Source organism: Hydra vulgaris, chromosome 15, assembly GCF_038396675.1.
Source record: "Hydra vulgaris chromosome 15, alternate assembly HydraT2T_AEP".
Taxonomy (NCBI): Eukaryota; Metazoa; Cnidaria; class Hydrozoa; order Anthoathecata; family Hydridae; genus Hydra; species Hydra vulgaris.
This window is the reverse complement of record NC_088934.1, coordinates 34,516,261-34,541,009: the sequence shown is the minus strand read 5'-3', so window position 1 is coordinate 34,541,009 and position 24,749 is coordinate 34,516,261. Positions and strand designations below refer to the sequence as shown.

General features: G+C 27.6%; 1 protein-coding gene across 1 annotated transcript in view; it reads right to left on the bottom strand.

Annotated features, from left to right (window-relative positions):
* LOC101235764 (integrator complex subunit 8) overlaps positions 1–24,749 on the bottom strand; it is a 102,168-nt gene that overhangs the window by 30,147 nt on the left and 47,272 nt on the right. Inside the window, exons 13-17 of the mRNA XM_065820025.1 lie at positions 17,445–17,538; positions 17,145–17,226; positions 16,936–17,069; positions 12,874–12,984; positions 12,637–12,797 (exon numbers count right to left, since the gene is read on the bottom strand). Of these exons, the coding sequence (XP_065676097.1) occupies positions 12,637–12,797; positions 12,874–12,984; positions 16,936–17,069; positions 17,145–17,226; positions 17,445–17,538 (582 nt within the window). The remainder of the gene's footprint in view (positions 1–12,636; positions 12,798–12,873; positions 12,985–16,935; positions 17,070–17,144; positions 17,227–17,444; positions 17,539–24,749) is intronic.

The window sequence follows — 24,749 nt, the reverse complement described above, 5'->3', positions numbered from 1 at the left end:
AGGCTAGATAGTACTGTAGTAGAGTCAGAGTAGACTAGAGGAGTAGATTCTAGTTCTATTGTTACAATTATAACTGTTCACTAACAGTAGTAGTACACGTACTAGATTTAGTAGGCTTAGTAGTAAGTAGACTACTACTTATTAATAGTGTACTGGCACATCATTACTAGACTAGTAGTACCAAACTGCAATAATCATACTCATACTTGACTCATAGGCGTCATACTCATAGCCTCTATATGATTGATTATTATCAGGTCATGATTGCACTTTAGCCACTTTGGACTTGGAGGCATTATTTAACTAAATCTAGAATGTCTATATAATAATAATAATAATAATCTAGATGTTTAACTGTGAAATATAAATTACATCTTTAGAAAGTAAAACCAACTAACCATTTTTATAGATAATTATATTATTATTCCTTTTTGACAATTTTATATTATGATTTTATTATTTAAATATTTAAGCCAAAATTATTAACTGTCACATTATTGTTTGTGTTTTAGGTAGCTCTGATCAACTCATCTAAACAGTTAGTCCAGATCAATTCAATGAAACATTTACTTTGGATCAACTCATTGATAGGCCTACAGTTAGCTCTGATCAACTTGTCCAAACAGTTAGCTCAGACTCTGATCAACTAGTTGAAACGGCTAGTTCAGATCAACTTGTCCAAGTGTTTTTAAAGGTTAATGCGACTAATAGTTTATATGATTTAACAACAGGCTTATCTTTTGTTGTTGCCAGTAGCTCTAATCAAATCCTCCATGTGGCTAGCTTGGATAATCAAGTAGAAAAACAAATTGAAGTGCCTTCAACTAGTAAAAATCAACATATAATCGCTAGTTCCAATGAACTCAACTTGCCTAATTCTGATAGTGATACGGATGGCTATGAGTTAGACAATAATGATCATCATCAAATTGGGAATCCTTTTAATTTCTCTTCACCAATCTTGGACCAACATGTGCATGTTCCTGATCTTGAAAAAGACAAACATGGGAGAAAAAGAAAGAGAACCTGAAAAATGGATACAGAGTATTAGGCAAAAGGCACGCAATAATGGTTTGTTGTATGTTACCAGAAATCCCAAAACAGCTCCTGCTAAAAATCCCAAACCAGTTGATTGTAACAAATGCAGTTTTACATGCAACTCTGTAATATCTGAGGAAGATCGAGTCAACAATTGCCAGGAATATTATAGTCTTCAAGATTATAATGTTAAAAAACAGTTTTTGTGCAGCCTTGTTAATGAAGAGCCTATCAATCGACAGCGTTCCAGGTGTGCAGCGCCAGATCCCAAGAAAAAGAAAACAAAAAGTTGTGCATATTATTTATTCTCAAATGATGGTTTAAAGAAAAGAATTTGTCAGGATTTTTTCTGCAAAACCTTTTCATTTTCTTTCAGATGTGTTGATTCGGCATTAGCGGGAAAAGGTGATTCTGGGACATTTGTGGGAACTGATAAAAGAAAAGGAGGACCAGCACACAACAAAATTTCGCAAGACATTGTTAAACACGTGACCGCTTCAGGTGTCTGAAAATGTAGTAATGTGTGAAACATGTTACTACATTTTCAGATACCTGTAGCAGTCAAAACAGGAATCTCTATGTTGCATCAGCAATGCTGTATGTTGTCTAGAACTTAAAAAATATTGAAATTATTGACTTGAAGTTTATGGAATCAGGTCATAGTTATCTGGAGGCAGACTCTATGCATGCGACTATTGAGAAATCATTCCGGCACAAAAAAGTCTACACAACCGGAGAGTGGGAGCTCATAATTGGTTTTGCTAGAAAGCAGAATCCACTCTTTATTGTCAAAAGAAGGTACCATAATGATGTACATGATCTCAAAGCCTTATCAAGATTTGTCAAAAATCGATCAAAAAATACTCTTAATGAAGCAGTGCAGTGGATGAAAATAAAATGGATGCGATTTGAAAAGAGTCGCCCATACATTATTCAATACAAATACTCCATAAAAAGTGACTCATTTATGGAACTTAATACTCTAATAGCACGCGGTCGACCAACTTTGCTTGCAAATCTGCCATTGGCACCTGCCTACAATTGCCGCCTGTCAATCTCGGTGCCAAAAAAGAATAACCTGATGTCACTTATAGAATCAGGCATCATCCCTCAGGAACATGCACCCTTCTACCATGATCTGCCAAGCAATGCAAAATGCAGAGACCGCCTTCCACAACCAGATGCCACTGAAGAGACTGATGATAACGATTAAAAGTTAAAACTAAATTATTTTGTTTAATTAGGGTTAGGGTTACAGTAATCATGAAGTACTGTGCTAAAGTATTCATACATTTTAATGTTATCTGTTCTATGATTATTTCATGATAAATTCAAGATTATCAAATTTATTTCATTTAATTCAATTATATTTTTTTTTATTATTTATAATCAGTATTCATAATTTTCACTGTTCCATGATTATTAAATTTATTACTATGATAATTTAAGGATTATCAAATGTATTTTTATTAAGGATTAAATTACATTGATCAACAATTGTGTTTGAATTATTTATATTGCACAAATGTAATAAGACTTTTCTTTACTTTTTTATGGAGCACAAATGTTTCATGTCCATTTTTGTTCATCCTTTTAACAAATTTCAACATTTAAAGTCATTTGGAATCAACAACACCACTTAAGATGTTCACTATCCTACATTAGATACATGATAGTATGTAATCATTGATAAAATGCCACCACATAATACTTAGCTATATTTTACAAATGGTTTTGAAAATTGAAATCTGTTTTTCTCCATAATTTGGTTTTTGGACATACAACGTTTGTGCTCTATGCAGACGATATAATAATAAAAAAAGAAACTTATTGTATTGAATTAAACTAATTTTTTTTTTTTTTTTATTCTTAATGTTTATGGTTCTACACTTGTGTGGTTTAAATGGGTGCCCACAAATCTGTTTTCTTAATTAAATATAACATTATAGAAGAATTTAAAATTTTTTTACAACCAGATGTCCTTTCTGATGTTAAACTGTTTTAAAGATCTATAATACGTTTATATACATATGTATATATGCATATGTATACTTGTATATATTAGCCCTTGGAAATAGGAAAATAAAGTTCAGCAATTTAATGCCAACCTAAAAGTGTTTTAGGTCGGTATCAAGTTGACACAATATTTAGAAATAGAGTTCAACAAGTGTGGTGACTTTTCTTTAAAATGTTGATATTTGCTTAAAATAATGAAAAGCAACCGCAGCATTTTACCATTTTATTAGGAACTAAAATAAAACATTATTTTAATTATTTCATTCAATATTAACAAAACATTTTGTTTTTTTTCATTTTTATTTTAATTGCTTTGTTTACAATTTAAACGGTTTGCAGTTGGAATTTAAATACAACGTTCATTTTGACAACTTTGTTTTAACTACTTTATTAGAAGTTTGAATAAAACTTTTGTTTTTCCGTTTACTTTATATATATTTATATATTACTTTTCTTAACTTTTTCTACCTTTTCAACATAAACAAGAAACTATTTTCATAACATCCTTTTAAACATAAAATGCAATCTTCATCTAGAAATAAATCCAACTGTTGCTTTATATTTTCAGGACCATAACAAGAATCCTTATTCTATAATAGCAGACTTAATAAACTTGCTGTTTGTTTTTTTTTGTTTTTAATTATTTTATTTAGAATTTGAATAAAATGTTTGTTTTTTAATTTTTATTTAAACTTTTTTCTTTTTTTTTCATTCAATTTTTTGCAGTAAATTATATATGGTAAAAACAGTAGATGTTTGCCAATTAATATTGAGACAATCGAAATATAAAAAATCAAAAAAAAATAATTTTTAAAAAAATTGCCACAGACACTGTCAAGTTGGCAGTTAGGTTGGCATTGTTAAGTGCTAACCCTAATTCCGTAATATATATATACATATATATACATATATACACATATATATACATATATATCTTATACTAATGGTTTAGGTGAGTAGTCTGATGTCATACTGAAATAGCCTGCTGCCGGGGGCTTCAGTAAATACATCCATTGACAATTAGCCTGACTCGCAGCTGAGTGCTGCTACATCAACTGAGGGTTTGGTATGGGGCAGCAATCTTTTCTTTTATTAATCTTCATTTTTTTCTTCTTTTTCTGAAAATCCATATTTAATTAATGTAACAAAAATATGGTATCAATTTGTTACATAAATATCCTCTAGTAGATATATATATGTATATACATACGTACACACACACACACACATACATACATACATACATACATACATACATACATACATACATACATACATACATACATACATACATACATACATACATACATACATACATACAAACATATATATATATATATATATATATATATATATATATATATATATATATATATATATATTTATGTATATATATATATATATATATATGTATATGTATATATATATGTATATATATATGCAGGCATTGGCGGAAAAAAATGAGGGAGAGAGCGGCAAAAGGCTCTCCTAAAACGAACATGGCGAGCTATGCGAGCTGCTCCTCTAAACAGCTTCTTAGGAGAGCTTTTTGTTTTTGCGAGAGCTATCTGTTTATATTATTAGCGTTGTTAAATGTAAAACAAAAAATAAAAACATTAATAAACATATTAACTCTATATATTCTATTAGATTGTATATACTTTAGCAAAACTTAAATATTCTTTTTAACATTTTAAAATGTTTTTAATATGCAAATAAATCTTAATTCACTTTAAGGAAAATAAGAAAATTAAAAAAAAAAGCACGCTATAGAAAATAGCAATCATAATGTTTAAGCATGATTTCTTTTAAAGTAAATGCAAATGCATTCATTTTAAGTGAAATTTTGCATGCTTTTGTTAATGCATGCAAAAACCATGCTAAAACATAATTACAATCTTTGATAGCGTACTTAGTTATTTTACTTAATAGTGACGTTATTGAAAGAAATAATCATATTTTAGCATGGTTTCTTTTAAAGTCTTTAAAATGTGTTTTAAATTTTAGTAACTTATTGTTTTTTATCATAAATATGTTTTTTATAATAAATAAAAAACTATCAATCTCATAATTGAATCAGTGTTTATTAAAAGGGCTGATTTGACATTTTTTTTTAAATTCACTTTTTGTATGTTTTGTGTTCCTCTATGATAGCTTCATCATTTTCTGTTAAAAGTATGTTTAAATGTTATCTTCTTATACAAATAAAGCCACCAGAAAGTTTTTGGTTTTTATTAAAAAGGCGAATTTGCTTCAAATACGCCCGTTTAAATAAAATCACTCTCCAACTGATTGGTATTTTTAGGCGCAATATGTGGAAAATATAGTTTTTCATATATTGTTGTTATTGTTAGTATTATAAATAGTTCAGCCATGGATCTTGCTATTCCAAGTCCCAGAAAAAGGAAAGAAAGTAATTCATGTGAGTATGAACATAACAAAATAAATCAAGCACATTTTATGAGACAGTCATACATAAATAGTAAGGGAATCAAAGTACCCTGAGTTTACTTGCAGGTAAGGTTCAAACATTCAATGTAAAATGATTTACATATATATTACAATTATATACATTAAATAAATATATATTTATATATATATTTATATATGTGTATATATATATATATATATATATATATATATATATATATATATATATATATATATGCGTGTGTGTGTGTGTATATATACATATATATATATATGTGTGTATATATATATATATATATATATATATATATATATATATATATATATATATATATATATATATATAACCTAAGGTCTGAACCAGCTTTAATACTAAGATATGGGTTTAACTCATCATATCTGTATGAAACAGATATACCCTATACCTGTTTTATACAGGTATTATGAGTAAAATGACTCAAATGTAAATAATTTACAGGTTTTACATATTAAACCCTTCTTGTGTAGTTATTTAAAATGCCATTGCACAGTGGGCCAGGAGAGTATTGGTAAAATTCTCTTTTAAAATTTTAAAAATTGTTTTGAGTATAATAGTATCTTTTAAAACCACAAAAATCAGTTGCGGTTTTATGTATAATGAAAAAAAAAAATTTTTTTAAAAAGCGTGAAATTTTTATTTTTTATGCATAGCTATTTTATGCATAGTTAACATTAAGTTTTATAACATTAAGTTTTAAAATTTTATGAGCTTACGGGATTAGTTTATATATTTAAAATATTTAACACTAAAGCTTTTTTGAAAAAAAATATAAAGTAAAGATCAGCCTTTATAATACACTTATAATCTGGTTTTTGTTTTTTTATATAGTAATAATATAAGAATTGGTGACATTTACGGACTTATACAACAAAATAAACTAGTTTTCATGATATACCATTCTTATTATTATCTAGATTTTAAACTAGAGGATTCTGAGTGAAAAACTTTATAAAATTACAATGTAAAAACTTGATAGCTGCAAAAAATAATAATACTCATTTTGAGAGAAGTAATGAAAACTGGCTAGCTCAAGATTTTCATAACACCTACAGTTCATTAAATGCTACATCATCAGTTAATGAAGTTGGGAAACCATGTCGCTCTTTCGAAAAAGCTTGTAACAAAACAAAAAGAATAAGCTTAACAATGTTTTTAATATTTTATTTAGCCATAAATTACTTCAACATGCAACATGCAATATGCAACATGCAACAAAATTAAAACTAAGAAGTGAGTTTAAGTACAAAACTGGCACAAAAATTTCTATTATTTAAAATAAATACCCATTAAACCTGCTTAGATATATTCATTTGATGAAGCTTTAGCATTCATAACTAATGGTGATATATCAAAATCAACATACCAGCTTCTAAGAAATGGTGATGAAAAAACGGCTGCCACATTTATCCTTTGTATAATAGTATAGGATCTTCAAAAGCTAAATGCTATTCCAAGAACATTCAAATGGATGGCTATTCAGTACAAATACCGCTAAAAGATTTTCTAAAATACACTCTTAAAAAGCTATGTGGTATACAAAACATAATGCTAAGGAATTAACTAAACTGACATTTAGATGCAAGGCTGGTTTTAATGGTGCTACAGGATATAGTGTTTACAAACAGGTAAGTTAAAATGAAAATAGTGACGAATGAAGAGTGCCTGTTGATTATTTGCATAGTACCTTTAGAACTCAGTAGAGTTTATAATAATAAAAACGTTGTAATATTATTCATCCAGAATGTGCGGGTAATAGATTAAAAATAAAAAAATACATTTTTATATACAAAGATGATAAATAATCTACAGACTAATTCAAAACGTCGTGGGCATATAATAATATCAATAATAGAGTTTCAAATCTATATATTCATTTATATTCTCTATATATTTCTATAAATTTATCTATATATTTCAAATCTATTATACAATATCGATAATAGTTTCAAATCTAGTGATAAATTTTCATTTTTTCTGAAGTGGGCATTTTTATTTTTAAAGTTTGTTGCATCAATTTTTTTAGTTTATTCCACCAGAAGAGTTCGTTATTCAGTTCCACAATATTAAGAAGTTATAGGATTTGAAACTAAAAAATTGCAAATCCACGTTTTTAAAGATTTATCAAGTTTGTTAAATAATTTTTAGAATTAGCAACTATTTAACTAAAATTTATAATAAAAGTAAATATACCTTAATACAAAGTGATTCTTTGGACATATAAAGGGTTTTATTAAAAAAAAAAGATCAAAATAATTTTGTCCACCATATGTCTAATATCCGGCCCACTGTGCATTGCCTAAGTTTTATTAAGATTTTTTTCAAGTAGTAAACATACTCTAAATAGTTAAATTTTGTTATAGTAAGCCTAGACCTACATAGTTCTTGAGAGTATAATAGGTAGGTAGACCTACCTATGTTATACTAACATAGGTAGGTAGACCTACCTATGTTAAACCTATGTTAGGTAGTATGTTAGTATAACATGCTACCTGTACTATATATAGTTATTATTATACTAGTTATACTATACATAGTTCTTGAGAGTATAACATAGGTTGCAGCGCTAAAAAGAAAAACATGAAAACATGAAATGGTCTATTTCCCTTCTTTACTTTTGTGTCAAGTCACTGTTGTTCTCTATTTATAACTATAAATAATGTTGTGGGTTTTAATAGAAACTCAAATTTCTAGCTTTTACTAATTGTAAAATAATATTTTTGATTTCTTCTTTTAGGTCCAATAAAAAGTGTTTGGACAACTTCGGAGAGGCTAACCGTGTGGATACCTTTTCAAAATTTTATGGTATAAAAAGACGAACAAGATCTGTATATTCAAGGATTAATAGATGTCATTAAAGTAAAAAGAAGAGTGCCACATCAAAAGAATCTTCAAAAGCCAAAGCAACCGAATAGTTTCTCCTATGATATGATTTTGGGCAATGTACGCATAGAGATATGTTGCAATGCATTTTTATCTGTCCTAAGTACTAGTGAAAAACGATTACGGCAAATAAGGAACCTTAAGGTTATTGGAGTAACCCCTGAAGATAAAAGAGGAAAAGGTATTACTAAATGTCTTTCTTAGAATGTTCATGACATTTTTAGTAATCAAATAAGATCATTTCCTCTCAAGGAATCTCATTATTTCGGGAAAAATATATATTACCTAAATGCAAATTTAAATATAATGTGGCAACTTTTTTGTGAAAAAAATCCAGATTTAAAAGTGAGCAAGTCTTTTTTTTGGAACCATTTTAAAGCAAATTTTAACTTTCGGTTTGGGTGGACATTTGCTTCAAGTGTGAAGAATTAAATCTCAAACTAAAATCACCAAATCTCAATGATGTAGCTAAAAGAGCAGCACTGACTGATTTAGCTGTTAATAAGCGCAGGAGTAAAAAGTTTTACAATGCTCTAAAACATGAAACGTCCGAAGATGGCTCAAAAGAGGAGCACATTCTATCATTGCCATTCGACTATATGAAGACAATAAGCTTACCAAAAATACCTGTTCAACAACTTTAGTACATGAGACAGCTATCAGTCAATATTTTTTCTATACACAACATTAAAGAAGAAAAAAGTCATGTATATTTGTACCATGAAGGTCAAGGAAGAAAAAGACCTAATGAAGTTGCTACATTTTTAAATGATTCTTTAAGCTTAGTTCCACCAAAGTATAATACATTACGTCTGTTTTGTGACAACTGTAGTGGACAAAATAAAAATCAAACCCTATCACCTTTTTGCTTATACTTGACAGACAGTGGCAGGTTTGATAAAGTCGAACAGTTCTTCCCAATGAGAGGGAACAGTTTTTTTCCTTGCGATAAGGACTTTGGTATAATTTCAAGAGTTTTAAAAAGATATGACTGTCTTTATCACATTCATCAACTCACAGAGCTTATTATTAGCAGCTCCAGATCACAAAAGTTTACTGTGAAAGAAATAGTAGATGCAACTTATTTTTTTGATTTTAAAACATGGAGCCCAAAACATTACAAAAAGCCTTGCCTTTCTTCAGAAACCAAGGGTAAAAATACCCCAAAAGAAAAGAAGGTTCACTTTTCTATTAGTAACTTATTTCATTTTGTATGACCATGATTAAAAAGGCTACATTAAGGCATTCACCACTAATAATAGTTTGGTCTGTCATACTTTTTTATGTCCAAACATACAGGTGCTGTACCACAGGTGGATAGTTTGCCTTATCCAAGTGGCAAAGTTACACTAAAAAAAGCAAAGGTGGAGGAACAAATTGAAAGAATTCATTCCTGAAGAATTCAATGAGTTTTATAATGAGCTGTACTCCTGGCCAACTAACGAATGTGAAAATCTTCCTGATAGTGACTTTGAGGAAGAACCAGAATAAAATGCTAAGACTTAATGCTTACTGATAGTTATTTTAGTTGTTAATTCATATATATGTATTATATTTATTGCTGATATGTTAAAACATCGTTTTAAAGTACATACTTATAGCTCTTAAGGAGTTTTAATTTGTTTTTCTTCCTGAAATATTTAATTTTTTTAAAAAAGACAAATTTTTCGAAATTTCGAACACTAATTACACTGGTCAACAATGAATTTGCACCAGCTTTAATTTTAGGCTTACTAGATGTAGTTTTTCACGCTGATTCTAAATCTGTAATTAGTTTTTCTCCAGCACATCTGAATCTTGAGATAATGTATGTGTTTTTTTTGCACTAATATATAGTTTCAGTGTGAAATATACTATTTCTTTATTTTCAGGGTAATTATTTCAATAAAATTAACTTATATAATGCCTAGAAATTGCAAAAATTCACCAGATGCCTTTTGCTACATTTGTGGGCAATTTACATTGTCAGGGCAGCAAAAGAAAATCACTCCAGAAATCTCGAAAATATAAAAGCTGTAATTCGGTTGTCCTTTGGGAGATCAAGATAAAACTCGGGCACCACATATGGCTTGTTATAGTTGTTGCAGCTTATTACGAGATTGGATCAACAAACAAAGGTCTTCTTTTCGATTTGCTATACCGATGATTTGGAGGGAACCAAAAGATCATTACAATAACTGCTATTTTTGCACTGTTAATACTGCTGGATTTTCGTTGAAAAACAAGCACCAAATTATGTACTCGTATTTGGATTCAGCCATGAGGCTTGTTCCTCATGACAGCACCCTGCTCATTCTAGTACCACCAGCTGATGGATTAGACTCTGTTGAAGACAAATGTGCTGTTGATGTTGAACGTCAAGATGCGGCTGATGTTGACTTTGATCTAGATATTGACGGCAAAGAGCCCAAAGTTTTCACACAAGGTGAACTGAATGATTTGGTTAGAGACTTGTCCCTTTCCAAGGAAAAAGCTGAACTTTTGGCGTCAAGACTGAGAGAAAAGAATTTGTTGGTGTCAAAGTATCCTACTTTCGAAAGCGCAACAACAATTTATCTAGGTTTTTCACCATTGGTGGACCCTTGTGCTACTGCAATTATGTCAATGGTCTTTTCGAAAATTTATTCCAAGTATATTTGCCTCGTGATTGGCACCTCTTCATTGATTCATCCAAGAGGAGTTTGAAGGCCATGTTGTTGCATATTGGCAATCAGAAGCCATGTATTCCAATCGCTCATTCCATACACTTGAATGAAACTCACAAAAATATGAAAAAATTACTAGACGCTATTGATTACAAAACTCATCAGTGGAATATTTGAGGTGATTTGAAAGTGATTGGTATGTTAATGGGTATGCAAACAGGGTTTACCAAGTTCTGCTACTTTCTTTGTTTATGGGATAGTTGTGCTGTGAACAAACATTACATAAAACGTGATTGGATGTTGAGAACTGAATATGAACCCGGTGTAAGCAGCGTTTACCATATTCCGCTGGTTGATCCAAATAAAATATTTTTGCCACCGCTTCACAACAAGCTTGGTTTGATGAAAAACTTTGTAAAAGCATTAGGTAAAACTCAATCAGCGGGTTTTCAATACTTGGTTGAAAAATTTCCCAAAATTAGTGCAGCGAAACTCAAAGAAGGTGCTTTTGTCAGACCCCAAATTCAAGAGGTTTTGAAAGACCATGGATTTGAAGAGTCACTTACTTTCGACAAAAAAGAAGCGTGGAAAGCATTTGTATGGGTTTGTAAGAACTTCTTGGGGAATCACAAATCATGTGAATATGAAAATTGTATTCAAAAGCTACTCAATTCATTCCAAAAAGTGGGCTGTCGTATGTCATTGAAAATGCATTTTCTGCATTCGCATTTGGCCTTTTTTCCTGAAAATTTGAGCGCTGTGAGTGATGAACAAGGTGAACAATTCCACCAAGATATTTAAATGATGGAAAAGCGTTACCAAGGATTCTGGAATAAAAGCATGTTAGCTGACTACTGTTGGATGCTTTATCATGATGAACCAGAAAAAGCCTACAAAAGGAAGTCATATTCACAGAGATTTTAAGTGATTTATATGCTTAGTCAATAGTTTTTAAACTATTAAATGTGTATAAATGTTTACAAATAAACCTAGTCACAGAGACTTTGACTTATTTGTATAGAAACATAAGTGGTGCTTAAAATATTGAATGTTTATCAATGTTTATGTATAGAGATAAAGTAAAGGATGTCCAAAAATTAAAATTTCAAATATCTCAAGAACTAGACGTGCTGGAACTTTATGGTGCATTCAAAAAGTATTTTTTTGTTGACCAGTGTTATTAACAAACGAAGAATTATAACAATTATAAAAGTGTACTAAGATGTTACTCTTGCACACATAATTTGAAAATATATTAAACAAATTCTGTATATTTAATATTAAAAAATATAAAGAGTTTTTTTTAGTTTTCTAAGAAACAGGTTTTGAGCAAATCAGCCCTTTTAAAAAACACCAATTCAATTAATTGAAGATTTTTTTTTTGAAGATTGTTTTTAATACATATACAAATGAAAATGATATTAAAAACAATATTCTTGATAAGCATGCTATATAAAAAAATGATTTCTCATTTAATTTTAGATTTTTAGATTTCTCTAGAGTTTTAAGTTGTATCAAATTTATGTTCTAGAGCATTATATTAAAGGCGTTTGTTTTTCAAACTTTCATCAAATTAAAATATGTAACCTGTCAGGATCATGCTCTGCAAATTTAAGTTCGATCCACAATAACTCATGATGCAAAACATTTTTTACACGTGAAATTGAACATCCAGAACTTACTCTATTTCCATAAGATACCAAAGTGTCTACGCATACATTCAAAATAGACAAAGCTTGTCTGAAATCCTTATAATAAAGCAAGATAATTAACAATTTTTGAGCAACAATATTGCATAATCAAAAAATGAAAAACAAAAATCACCTTCAATGTACATAACTGCTTAGCTTTTGAAACACATATGTGAACAGTATCTTGCATTAATAAATCCTGCACATCTACAAATATTTCTTCATATATAGAACACTCATAACCCTATGCAATTATAAAAGGGATGCATGTAAGGCAAAAGTTTCACATATATATATATATATATATATATATATATATATATATATATATATATATATATATATATATATATATATATATATATATATATATATATATATATATATATATATATACATATATATATCTGTGTGTGTGTATGTATGTATGTATATATACATAAGATTTTTAAAATTAATTTTAAATTACACACACACACACATATATATATATATATACATAAGATTTTTAAAATTAATTTTAAATTGCATTAATGAACAAAACATTTTATAAACAATATGTATACTTTTAGTGTTTTTATTATTTGAAAATTAAATTGATGTATATTTGTTTTGTATCAACATAAATCTTCTGTAGATATCATAAATCTGTCTGCCATGCTCTCAATAATTAAATCCCAAAATTAAATGACTGCCATGCTTCCAATGATTAAATCTCAAAATTAAATGTCTGTCTTGATCCCAAATATTAAACCCCAAAATTAAATGTCTGTCATGCTCCAAATCCATAAGGAAATTCACTTTGCTGGATTCTATTTTTCATACATTTATTCCAATAAACTAATGCTTAAATATTTCAAAAATTTTAAATATAAAATTTAAATTTGCATTAATATAACAGCCATTGGAGCATTGAACAAAATTTTAAAACTAAAATATTGTCAAAAGTTCAAGTGAACTTATAGTGCTGTAAAAACTGTGACTCCTGAACTTTATAAAGACACATTTTATAAATGAAAAAAAAATCATTTTTTTCTAATAAAAATTGGATTTAATCTATTGGTTTGATAATTATCAAAATATTAGAAACATCTTTTTTCAAGTTTTTTTTTATACTTTTGACAATTATATTGATTATATTTAAGTATGGAAGCCCATGTATGAAATTTATTACACTACAAACCTATTATTTGAAAGTGATTTGCATGGTTGGTGGGTAAGCAACATAGAAAATCAAGTTCCTTTAGTTACTGATGACTATAATAAAAATACATAGCTCCCAATTGACTTGCCATTCGTGGGTCAGACCTGCATAAACTGTTATAAACCCGCTGACCCACAAAGGAACTTAAAAAACTTGCAGAAAAAAAACTGATACATAAAAAAAAATAACTATTTTCAATAATTACTTAATAATAAATAATTCACACAAAATACCTAACTTTATAATTAAATAATTTACATCTATTACCAATTATTTATTTTTTCGTTTTAACAGTATTTAAAATAAAGGTTTATTTTGGTTTTGGTGCAAATATAAAAATTCATAATGGTGTTGAATGAATCAAAAAAAAGAAAGCATTTGCCTTGTTCTTTTAAAGTTCCTTTTATTCGCACAGTAAGTATAAAGTGTAATTTCAATTTTGTTCTTGAAATTGTTAGGGAACAGTCCAAAAGCTAAAAATCCCTAGAACCATCTAAACTTTAGTTTGCTATAAAATTAATGTTCCATATATTTAGCAAAGTTTTGAAATACTACCTTTTTATAAATTAAAGTTAAGTTTAGGTGATTTTTTACTCAACTGTCACAATTTTTTAAATATATAGAAACTTAATATTAGCTTTAGGTTTCATATTAGTTAATAGTTGTTTTTTCATTTCAGATATGTGACTGTTCTTGGATATTACCAGACATATAGGTGGTCCTCAGCATAAGAAGGCAGCTAAAGAATACCAAAGTTTACCTGGTATTTTATCAATCAGTTTTACCCAAGTTTTTATTTCTAAATGAAACTCTTCAATCAAAAGAACCTAAATTTCATGTGGTGAAAAACAAAATCATGGAATTCCTGAACAATCCCTTGGGGAAGTTTATTAAAGTGGAGTATGTTTCAGTACTGCTTGAAGATGTCACTGATCCAGCATTATTTTTTGGCAAAGAAAACGTTATGATAGAACTCACAACACAAACAGCAGAAAAACATTGAGAAATAAAAATTTTCTACCAAATGACGAAGCAAGTATTGAATCTGGAGCAATTCAATTGATGCAGGCAGCCTATCTATATGGAAAAGGTCATTTTCCACTGACTGACACTGTTGTTGAACATGCAGCTGTTCTCCAAATCAAGAATAGTCTGTTAAATTTGAAAAGAAAAGTCTGTTGGATTTAAATCAGTGTTATACTTTGTAAACAGATTTCCTACTTTGAAAACATTAATTGGAGATATTATAGGCTGTGTATATGATCATTTTGTAGCATATCAACTGCTCCCACACTTTCCTGTAAGGAAGAATTGATCATGTATAGCATACTGTGAATGGTCTCAAAAATGCAACTGGTAGACAGTTTCATTTGATATTTCAACTTGCTAAGTTCATCATATTGTTACTGCATGGCAATGCAGCAGAAGAGAGGATTTTTGAAATTTGAATTTCAAAATCTGAATTTGGCCTTTTGGGGGAGCCAAAAAAGCTACAGTACTCTACAATGATAAATTCATTAAATCTGATGTATTTTACAAATTGTGTATACAACATCAAATTAAACATTTTGCCACAAAATACATGATCCTTTTAAAAAGACTTTTAAAAAGTTTGGAGCTATGAAGTATGGGAGACGTTGATAAAAAAGACTTAATGATGACATTATACAAAGTGGGAAGGAAGAGGGTAAAAAAGTGGTACAAGAAAGTATTTACACATTTAATTAATTAAGCAACCTTCAATGCACAAAAAGTTTATAAAAAAAGGGGTCATTATATATTAGTTTTGAACTATAGAATACAGCTGATAACATTAATCATACAACAATATAGTCAACAGCCAACAAGTATTCATTCTAGATGGTGGCAAAAAACCCTCTTCAATTGATTGATCAATATTTTTCAACATATGTCATTAGCATCAGCAAAAAAAGATGAATGCTCAAAGAAGATGTGTATTCCAAACATAAAATATTAAAAGACTTGAGATATGAATGTAGAAATTATGATGTTGGACCTTGTGCAGCTCCATGCATTGAAAATATCACACAAAGAGTGAATATTGATAAGTTACATATTTAAAAACTATTAATATTATATATATGATTATATACTCTTATACAAATTTAGAACTCTAATTTAAATAATCAAATGTTGTTGTGATAAGTAAAAAATAGTGAAAACTGTACATCAACTTTTTTTCAATTTTTTCACAAAAAAAACAAAGTTTAAAAAAAAATACAGGACATTTGGTCACCACTTTATAAATGTTGGACAGATAAAAGGCATAATTTTAAAAAATACATGACTGTTAAAGGGTTAATTTTTTTTTAAATACAAAAAAAAAACATTTAAACAAATAGTTCTGAAAATACCTGGTATGAGTAAAAAACAATAGTAATAAAGAAAATCCTGAAATTACAACAGACTAGCAATTTTGATAACCCTGCAATTTTGGAATTACAAAAACTACTTGGGTTTGAGACTTCAGATTAAGGACACTAGGATTGCACACATTTTTGTTCGTTTATTATACTTTGAGATTTATTTATTTAAAAACTCAATCAAATAATTTTTGTTTTGTTTACTTATTGAGGTGGTTTTGCTTATTCATTGAGGTTATTTTGCATTAGATAGCTTTATGTTTGCATGTTTTTAAATATTTATTATTTTAATATTATTTTAAATAATGTTTGCATTTTAAATAATGCTTGCATTATTTCAAATAACTTTTACTTTAATTCAATATGTATTATAATATTTTCAACAAAATTTTAACTAATTTAAAATAAATTTAATAAAATAAAATTTAGTCATTTAAACTTTTAGATTTTGAAGTGTTGCTGGTCATGTCTTGCTGATGAGTCATGTGTGCGTTATTTATATTTAGTAATTTGTCATTTATTGTTTATTCTCCACTTCTTTTTTAAATATTTTTGAGTGAGTTTCAAACTAAATTTTCCTGTAAATAATACACACAATAGAACTTACTACTGCATGTGATTCTTCTGGAGAAAACTTATGCAGAGTGAATAGAATATCTTTTATTGACTCAGGGTCAAAACACGCTATCAACTTTGCTTTTAAGTGGGCCAAAGAACTGTTTCGGTCATCAATCTCAACCTCTAAAAAAGACATTTAGAAACACATTGAAACTGAATTATTACTTAGGTTAAACATATTACAAATTTATTAAATACCTCCAAGTAAATTTTCTTCTTTGGAAACTACCATTTTAGTTAAATCAGCTAAATCAAATTTGGTTTTTTTTGGTGAGGATATCTTTAAAAAAAAAGTACTAGAGTTATTCGACATATTCACAAAATTTGCACACAAAAAAAAGCTACGTATTTGCAAAAATAAGGAGCAAAAAAAAAACCAACATGAACTCAAAATTATCAACATACCTAAGTAAACTAGAAAATAAAGTTAGAAAATAAAACATGACTTCAACCAGTTAAAAACTTTTAAAATAAAAAAGGATAAACTAAAAAACATACTAAATTTTCATTATCATGATCAAAGATGAACTCAAAATCATAATTTCCTTGACAATCTATTCTCTGCTCTTCAGTAAAAAACTGCAAGGCTAGCCTAAAAAAAATAAGAACCTAAAAACTAGAGATCAAAAATAAATTTAGAAAAAAGAATTAATTCTAATTAAACCTAATTTTAAAAAATAATAACTATTAACATTTATAGTGTATATTAGGATGCATTATTTTTCAAAATAAATCCCAACCACCTAGGTTAGTTGACCAGATAGATAAAATTATATGCGGTAGTGGTGTAGTGGTAGGGCGCTCGCTTCCTAAGCGAGAGGTTCCGAGTTCGATCCCCACCACGTCCCTGGTAGTACCGCGCTCAACTTGTTTCTCCACGCAGCGGCCTTGTTCGTCAAGGTTCGTGTTTCGGAGTTATAGAGTTGAGAGAGGGTTATAACCACAATTAAGTAGCCTCCTCATCTGTAGTGGCCTTCTGGGCCTTGGGGAGGTGAATTAACAAAAAAAAATAAAAATTAACTTAACGCAGAAAAAAATTTTTAAATCATTGTTAAGGTCCCCGCTTTTACAATTTGTGCCCCAAAACACCCATTTTTTTAACAAAAAAGTGGGGACCTTAAACATTGAAATAAAACACTAATTTTTCTTCTATGAACTCTAAAACACCTAAAAATTATTTTAAATTGGTTAGAAAATAAAGTTTTTAAAAAAGTACATTGATTTGACCTAGAAATGGGTAAAATATTATGATTTTAGGTTATTTTATGGATTATTATCAATCGACCAATTTCTTTATTAAACTTTTCAAATTTTATCAAATTCTTGATTATGGAGGTTAATTTAAGCCAAAATTTAATTTAAAAAATAATTTTTAATATAGGACCTCCTATAGTAGGCTAGCCATGGGCAGCAGAAGCAGGCTTGGTCGGGAAGCGGGAGCAATCGCTTTTGAATACTGACCACAGAAATAATATTTAGTTCCAAAAAACTAAATATTATTTCTGTGTGTATTTTTTAGTCGTTTTGAGAACATTTAAGTTTATGTATGTCCGTAAAACAAAAACTTTTTATTTTATGGACATACATGGAAGCATACATAATCTTGAATGTTTTCAAAACATCTCGGTGCGGAAGAATAAAAAGCAAACACTAAAAACCCACCAAATTTACAAACAAGCTAATTCTATTGGTTCAAAAAATACGTTGACCAAGCGAAATAAAGTTTTAGAATATTCTGTTGAAATGTTTCAAAAAATTGTATTATTCAAGATTTGTTAAGTTTTGAGATATCTACCATAAATTGTTTCAAGTATATATTATCAAACAGACTATTATTCCAATACTATTATTTTAAGCCGTAAATCTTTTAAACTATTATTACTTGTTTACAAAAATAAATGTTTTATAATTTTGAAATTTTATTATAAACTATAGATGTTATTAGTATATTTTTTTTTTTTTAATTAAAAATTATGTATTTTTATGTAAATGTAATTTTGTGTATATATTTTTATTCTAATGAAATCTTTTAAAGCAGTTTTTACAATTTATTTTGTAAACAAAAAGACTTTCAACAATAATTGTGTTTTCAATGAAATTATTATTTTTATTTGTTATTTAGGTGCCCCAAGAAGACCTAACGGTCTTGTCACAGAGCACCACAGAAGTGCATTATCAATAATCATTAAAGTTAATAAAACCAATTATGAAATAAACATACAAGAAGTTATATTTTTAAAATGAGTTTTGCGTTGCATAATTTATGGATGATCCCTAAACTAATGTCTGTTTAGCATTGTTTGTTTTAGTTACTTTTTTAAACGATTTCTTTTATTATTATGCTGACCTTGTGTTTGTTTTGCATGGACATCAAAAAAATAAAAAATAAACAAACCGAAAAGAAAGTAAGTTAAATAAAATGTTGTAAAAAAATTAAAAATCATTTAGAAAAAAAAAAGATTGTGAAGGTTATAGTTGCCATTCTTACAAACTCGTTATACTTAAACTTTTTTCTGTTTTAAATACTAACTAAAATTAAAAAGCCCACTCACTAAATATCAGCGGTGAGTTGAAACAGTTCTGCTTCCTCTTCATTTTTATTTGGTAATTCAATTTCTACAGTAACTCAATGGTTTAATTATTTCATTTGTTCACATTACTAAGAAGAATTGTTTCAAATATGTTAAACTTTTCAAACTACGCGAAGCATAAAATAGTTAAAAAAATTAACTTTTTATTTATAAAATAATTTAGCTTAAATAATACTAAAACTAGCGCTAGTTTTATTAGAGCTTTATTAGACTTTTTGGGGATTGGAACTATAGCCCCCTCTAACTCCAACCCTCTCTAATTTAGCACTGGAAATAAGGCACGCGTATATAAATAGAAATTATATTATACTCTTTGATAAATAAAAGAAAATTTGTTTCCTTATTAAGCAATCGTAAGATGTTACTTTATATAAAAAATGTTGCTTAATTTTATGAAAAAAATTATAAAAAAGCAATGTTTTGAAAATATTTGTTCAAATATTTGTCTAAATGTAATTTATTTTGCTTAAAGTTTTTTTTCGCGTTAAAAGTTATTTTCTTTACTTCATTTTTTTTTTTGTTTTTTTTTTTCGTTATTGTCTCTCATTGGTCCAATAATCTTTTTTGCGCATTTTTTTTGTTTTTTAAAATGTTTTCAAAATGATTTCCATGGTCAGGATTTGAGAGCGATCGCTCCCGCTTCGCGACCAAGCCTGCAGAAGATTTGTTTCATTCCATTTCCATCTATTTTACTTAATTTTTTTTACAGAATGTTTATGCACCACCTGCCTTAAAGTTTTATTTTACATAAAGTTTGATTAGACTTTAAAATAAATAAGTTTGATTATACTTTCATATAGGCACTGCAAATATGCTTTTTATTATAACAATTTTATTTTGCTCTAGTAGTAATCTCTAGTTGGATAGTTGAGGTAAAAAAAATTTCAGCTAAGAAATATATATAACAATATTATTAAGGTCAACAATGATATAACAATCAATAAAGAAAAAAAACTTAAAAACAGTTTGTAAAATTATAACTCATCAAACTTTTTTCTTTTTTTGGTGAAAATTCGAATAACTATTCTTCAAAATATGGTTTGTAAGTGCCCTTCTTTTTTTATCATACTCCGTTGTTCGTACTTTTTCAAACTCACTGAATTGATCCCTATTTTGCTGAACAGCCAATATTATAACTTGTCTGTCCTCATTGTGAACAGAATTAAAAACTCTGACACAAGCTTAAGTGCATGATTGAAGGATATCACTTTTGAGCCAACAGTATTTTTGTCTGGTTTTAAAATGAGTAATTTTAAAGGAATTTGATCACCTTTATTAGGTTTGTGGAACAACATAAACTTAGTTTTCTCTATTACTAAATCTATTACTAATAATTCATTTAATTTTTCATTAAATATTTAAAAAAAATCATTACGCTATTGCATGAATAAAAAGATTAGAGTTGTTAGCAAACAATTAAACTTTTAGGATGCCTAACATAAATCATTTATATAAAGTAAGAATAATACTGGTTTCAGGATTGGTTGCATTCTCTTTATGAGTAAGTTAGTCATTAAAAAGGAATCAACAATTTCATGGAAATTTCATATTAAATTTCTTGAAAAATAAAATCTCAAAAAATACTTTAATGTTATATTGAGTCAACCCATTTCTAAATACTGGATTTTTTTAAAATATATACTTTTCATTTATTTATTTTTATCTTAACTATTGTAATACTGCAGGGGAAAGTAAAAATTTTATTAAGTTAAAAAAAATATTGTTAACAAAAAAATGCATGCAGGAATAAATTTGACGTTAACAGCTAAGAGCTGTTAACGTCAAATTTAATTTTTTAATGTTTTGACACATGGTAATTATGTTTGGTCTAACTCTAAATCTTTTGAAGATTAGAATCTCTAGACCTAATGATGGCCTAAAGCAGACTGTAAATACATCAGAAAGCATGTGGTGTCTACAAGAAAGCCACAGTATATTTTGTCTGCTTAATTTCTCTTGTGATTTATAAGCTCTTGTGAACTTGCCAGTGTTTGAGACACTAGTGTTAAAATACATTCCAATAACATTTGATCCACATTTCCATGACAGAACCTGTCTGTACAATGCATCTGTTAAAGTATGACCTGTACCAGGATTGCATGAACACCTAAAAGCTTGTGTTTGTACAATTTAGTGTTGACAATGTCTATGCAAAGAGAATTATCTTTAAATGTATGCACTTGTTATCTTAGTTTAAGATCCTTCATTTACTAATTCAGAACCAGGCCATAGCAATACAACAGCTGCACACTATTTTACTTGCATTTATCTTTAAAATAATTTCTGTTCTCTTTCTACTAATTTTCTGTCAACTTAAGAAACTGTCTTCATTAATTTTGTCAGCTTGTGCATAAACTAGTGACATAGTTTAAAAACAATTTTCACTTGACTCAATTGGGGATAAAAAAAACTTTGCATGTTGAGTTAAATAAAAGGATATCAAAAGATTTATCATGAATATAATAAGGAAAATTACAAAAATACTTGTAATTCATACTTTTTTATTTTTTATATGAATTGCTTTAAATTGTAATTGCTGGTTATTGCTGTTGGTCAAAAATAACCAAAAATCATTATTTTTGGTTATTTTTAATATAAAAAAAATTGATTTATAAATTTTAAATAAAGTAAATTTATTTTCTTGTCAATAACATTACAACTTTAACACTATAAAACATTCTTTTGTTAAAACTTAATTCATGAGTAAACTTGACAACTGCAATTACAAAATGTTTGAAATAATATAGATATTGGCTTGCTTTGCATTTCTAATTGTACTTGCTGTTATTTTTCAAAGTGTATTTATTTCCAATCCTTTTTGCTGTTATTTTTAAAAGTGTATTTATTATGATATTACTAAAGTAAACTAGACTACCATAATTAAAACAAAAAAGGTTATTATTATAATTAACTTGCAATTTCAATTAATAAAATTAATTACAATGCTGACATTTTTTATAGTTAATAAAATTCTGAAATTTTGACAATCTACATAACTTTAATGGATAAAAATTAAATTTGGTATTACTACTATTGTATAGAGACAAAGATATAGCCATTTTTAATTCTAACCAACATCAAACTAATGTTTTAAAGATAAATATCGAAGAGCAGTCAATAGAACCGTAAGTTGTTAAAGCATCAAAAATTATTTCTTTTTTCAAAAAATAAATGACATAACTTGAAGCTGTACTTTCATAATGATTGAAAGAAAGTTGGCATTCTTTTTAATAAATTTTTAAATCTAAAAATTTTAAAATGCTATGTAAAGGAAAATGCTACAGAGAGATACCAACATCACTCAAAACCATTTAAAAGTAAGTCATAATTTATGTCAATAAAATAAGTAAAGAAGTTATACATGAAAGTTAAAATAAGCTAAATAACAAAGCACATAGCCCTACCACAGATAAATGAACAACCAAATAAAACTGCTGATATATAAATATTATTATTCGTGGTGATCTTTTGAACCTTGAATTAAGTCGAATTCATGAAACTGCATTTGCTAATCTATGAGCAGAACTAATTGAAAATAAGCTAGAAGAATTTAATACAACTTTTTCTAATTTTCTCTGCATAAAATCAAACAGAGCTGATGTTATTTAGACATAGTGTTGAGTCTGATTTTGGTTATTCAGATATTGAATGTGAAAACATTGATGTAGACCTCGAAGCAACTGACACCAAACATGTTTTACAAAGCTAAATTTTTTAATTACAAAAATTTGGAAGTCATAAGACTTTTCAGAAAATCAATAACCAAAAATGATAAACTATTGCAAAAATATGTTCAATAAACATAAATCAGAAAAGAACTCTAATTTTAGATGCAGTCATAAATTAGGCATGCTGTAAAAGATTTTTAGAACTTAAAGATGCCATTCGAAAAAATGTCTAATAGATTTACAAATGAACTTTGATTATAATGAAGGTAAATTAAAACCAGTGATGAATATAATTAAACATTAGCTTGCAACTTATTATGTCACTGATATTATCACTGATATGTCAATTATTGGATTCAGTGCAGAGACTTCCAGAATGGCAGACACTTTTTTATAACGAATTTTATAAATAAAAATAAAAAAGAAAGAAAAAAAAAGAATAAAATACGAAAAACAAATAAAATAAAAATAAAGGGAGTGAAGAAAAGAAAAAGAAAGAAATAAAAAAGCAAAAATCATAAACAACAAATATAAAAAACTAATCAAACAAATTAACAAAAGAAAAAAAACGAAAAAAGAAACGAGAAAAAAAAAAAAGAAAGACAAAAAACTAAAGTTAAAAGAAAAAAAAACATTCAAAAATGGAAAGTAATTAAAAAGAATTAAATAAAATATAAAAATTGCTCTGTTTTTGAAGAAAAGAAAAAGAAAAATTTTTAAATTTTATTAATTTTGAGGGACGATATGTGTTTTATGGGTATTATGATATGATTTTTATTTTTATTTGAATGTTTTTATTTACTATGAAAACTCTATATTTTTTGTAAGTAAATGTTTGTGTGTGGGTGACACGTCTTTATTTGAGAGTGTTACTTAAAAAAATTTTTGTTTACTTATTGCTATTTTTTAATGAAATATTTATATTACTTTTATTATTTTCATTATGATTATTGATATTAAGATTGATTATATTTATTTAATCGTTGTTACGTTTTGTCAGTACATAACTGTTTATAACTTTCCTGTCTCTGCATAATATTCAATTGGTGTTTTAAAATTAATATTGTTTTATTATTATATAACTTTCTTATTGTTCTTATAACTGTTAATTTTTCATCATTATTATCATTATTATTTGTATTATTAATACTATTTCATGGTATTTACTTAAGATTAGTTTTTAACTATTTGTAAATGACTTCGACTGTAAGATCTTTTATCGAAATATATTGATTGATTTATTGATAAAATACTTTGAACTGGAAAAAGTAATTAATATTTAGTCAATCTTACATTGAAACTTATGCTAGATGAATTAAGTAACCAAAACAGATTTTTATGGGATGCCCTAAAAAATTTCAGATGTGTTACAATATATGACAAACCTTATATTGTTTTTTCATGTAAAAAATAATTACGTATTGTTTTTTTATGTTAAAAATAATTACGACATTTGGAATGTCAGCAGTAAAGCTAAATCAAAAGTATTGCTGCCATTATAGAAATTATCTTGTATAACAATGCAGGCTTGGGCAGGAACAGAT